At 28.2% G+C, this 2,500-nt stretch overlaps 1 protein-coding gene across 5 annotated transcripts in view; it reads right to left on the bottom strand.

The window, feature by feature from the left end:
- The window catches only part of mlpha (melanophilin a), a 31,326-nt gene that overhangs the window by 13,862 nt on the left and 14,964 nt on the right, over positions 1-2,500 (bottom strand). For all 5 annotated transcript variants that reach the window (XM_035998777.1, XM_035998776.1, XM_031292213.2 and 2 more), the window contains exon 3: positions 1-192. This exon is cut by the window's left edge and continues 30 nt beyond it. In XM_035998777.1, coding sequence (XP_035854670.1) covers positions 1-192 — 192 coding nt within the window. The remainder of the gene's footprint in view (positions 193-2,500) is intronic.

Here is a 2,500-nt window from a genome sequence, read left to right as displayed (position 1 = left end):
CCGTGCTCCTTCTTGTTGTAGCGGCTGCAGTCCTTGCAGGTGAACATCTGGCAGTCCAGGCAGCGGCGCTTGCTGTTGACCAGGAACTTAAAGGGCTGCAGGCAGCGGATGCAGTGGGAGTCCGACAGATGGCTGTCAGTGCCCAGCAGCTCTCGCTTCGTGTCCTCCTTCTCGATCTTAGTCTTCAAATCGCTGCAGAGACACAGACGAGATGTTACAATACAAATACTACAGATTCATATACACATAATCCCTCAGAGGGGCTTCATCTGTCTACTCTCCAATGCATACTAGTCCCAATATTGCAATATTTCAAAGAAAAAAAGTCCCAATATTTCAAGGAAATAAGTCGCAATTTTTCAAGAAAAAAAGTCGTAATATTTCAAGAAAAAAAGTCGCAATATTTCAAGAAAAAAAGTCGCAATATTTCAAGGAAATAAGTCGCAATTTTTAAAGAAAAAAAGTTTTAATATTTCAAGAAAAAAAGTCGCAATATTTCAAGAAAAAAGTCGCAATATTTCAAGAAAAAAGTTGCAATATTTCAAGAAAAATAAGTCGCAATATTTCAAGAAAAATAAGTCGCAATATTTTAAGAAAAAAGTTGCAATATTTCAAGGAAAAAAGTCGCAATATTTAAAGAAAAATAAGTCGCAATATTTTAAGAAAAAAGTCGCAATATTTAAAGAAAAATAAGTCACAATATTTCAAGGAAATAAGTCGCAATGTTTAAAGAAAATAAGTCGCAATATTTCAAGAAAAATAAGTCGTAATATTTCAAGAAAAAAAGTTGCAATATTTCAAGAAAAAAGTTGCAATATTTCAAGAAAAACAGTTGCAATATTTCAAGAAAAAAGTAACAATATTTCAAGAAAAAAAGTCGCAATATTTCAAGGAAAAAAGTCGCAATATTTCAAGGAAATAAGTCGCAATTTTTCAAGAAAAAAAGTTGTAATATTTCAAGAAAAAAAGTCGCAATATTTCAAGAAAAAAGTCGCAATATTTCAAGAAAAAAGTCGCAATATTTCAAGAAAAATAAGTCGCAATATTTTAAGAAAAAAGTCGCAATATTTCAAGGAAAAAAGTCGCAATATTTCAAGAAAAAAGTCACAATATTTAAAGAAAAATAAGTCGCAATATTTTAAGAAAAAAGTCGCAATATTTCAAGGAAAAAAGTCGCAATATTTAAAGAAAAATAAGTCGCAATATTTCAAGGAAATAAGTCGCAATATTTCAAGAAAAATAAGTCACAATATTTCAAGAAAAAAGTCGCAATATTTCAAGGAAATAAGTCGCAATATTTCAAGAAAAATAAGTCGCAATATTTTAAGAAAAAAGTTGCAATATTTCAAGGAAAAAAGTCGCAATATTTTAAGAAAAAAGTTGCAATATTTCAAGGAAAAAAGTCGCAATATTTAAAGAAAAATAAGTCGCAATATTTTAAGAAAAAAGTCGCAATATTTAAAGAAAAATAAGTCACAATATTTCAAGGAAATAAGTCGCAATGTTTAAAGAAAATAAGTCGCAATATTTCAAGAAAAATAAGTCGTAATATTTCAAGAAAAAAAGTTGCAATATTTCAAGAAAAAAGTTGCAATATTTCAAGAAAAACAGTTGCAATATTTCAAGAAAAAAGTCACAATATTTCAAGAAAAAAAGTCGCAATATTTCAAGGAAAAAAGTCGCAATATTTCAAGGAAAAAAGTCGCAATATTTCAAGGAAATAAGTCGCAATTTTTCAAGAAAAAAAGTTGTAATATTTCAAGAAAAAAAGTCGCAATATTTCAAGAAAAAAGTCGCAATATTTCAAGAAAAAAGTCGCAATATTTCAAGAAAAAAGTCGCAATATTTCAAGAAAAATAAGTCGCAATATTTTAAGAAAAAAGTCGCAATATTTCAAGGAAAAAAGTCGCAATATTTCAAGAAAAAAGTCACAATATTTAAAGAAAAATAAGTCGCAATATTTTAAGAAAAAAGTCGCAATATTTCAAGGAAAAAAGTCGCAATATTTAAAGAAAAATAAGTCGCAATATTTCAAGGAAATAAGTCGCAATATTTCAAGAAAAATAAGTCACAATATTTCAAGAAAAAAGTCGCAATATTTCAAGGAAATAAGTCGCAATATTTCAAGAAAAATAAGTCGCAATATTTCAAGAAAAATAAGTCGCAATATTTCAAGAAAAAAGTCGCAATATTTCAAGGAAATAAGTCGCAATATTTCAAGGAAAAAAAGTCGCAATTTTTCAAGGAAAAAAAGTCGCAATATTTCAAGAAAAATAAGTCTCGATATTTCAAGGAAATAAGTCTCAATATTTCAAGAAAAATTAGTCGCAATATTTCAAGAAAAAAAGTCATAATATTTCAAGAAAAAAGTCGCAATATTTTAAGAAATAAGTCGCAATATTTCAAGAAAAATAAGTCGCAATATTTCAAGAAGAAAAGTCTCAATATTTTAAGAAAATAAGTCGCAAACTTAAGAAAAATGAGTGTTGGATGTAAACTG

The sequence above is a fragment of the Sander lucioperca genome, chromosome 24 (genome assembly GCF_008315115.2).
Source record: "Sander lucioperca isolate FBNREF2018 chromosome 24, SLUC_FBN_1.2, whole genome shotgun sequence".
In the NCBI taxonomy this organism is placed as follows: Eukaryota; Metazoa; Chordata; class Actinopteri; order Perciformes; family Percidae; genus Sander; species Sander lucioperca.
This window is presented reverse-complemented; position numbering and strand designations above follow the sequence as displayed.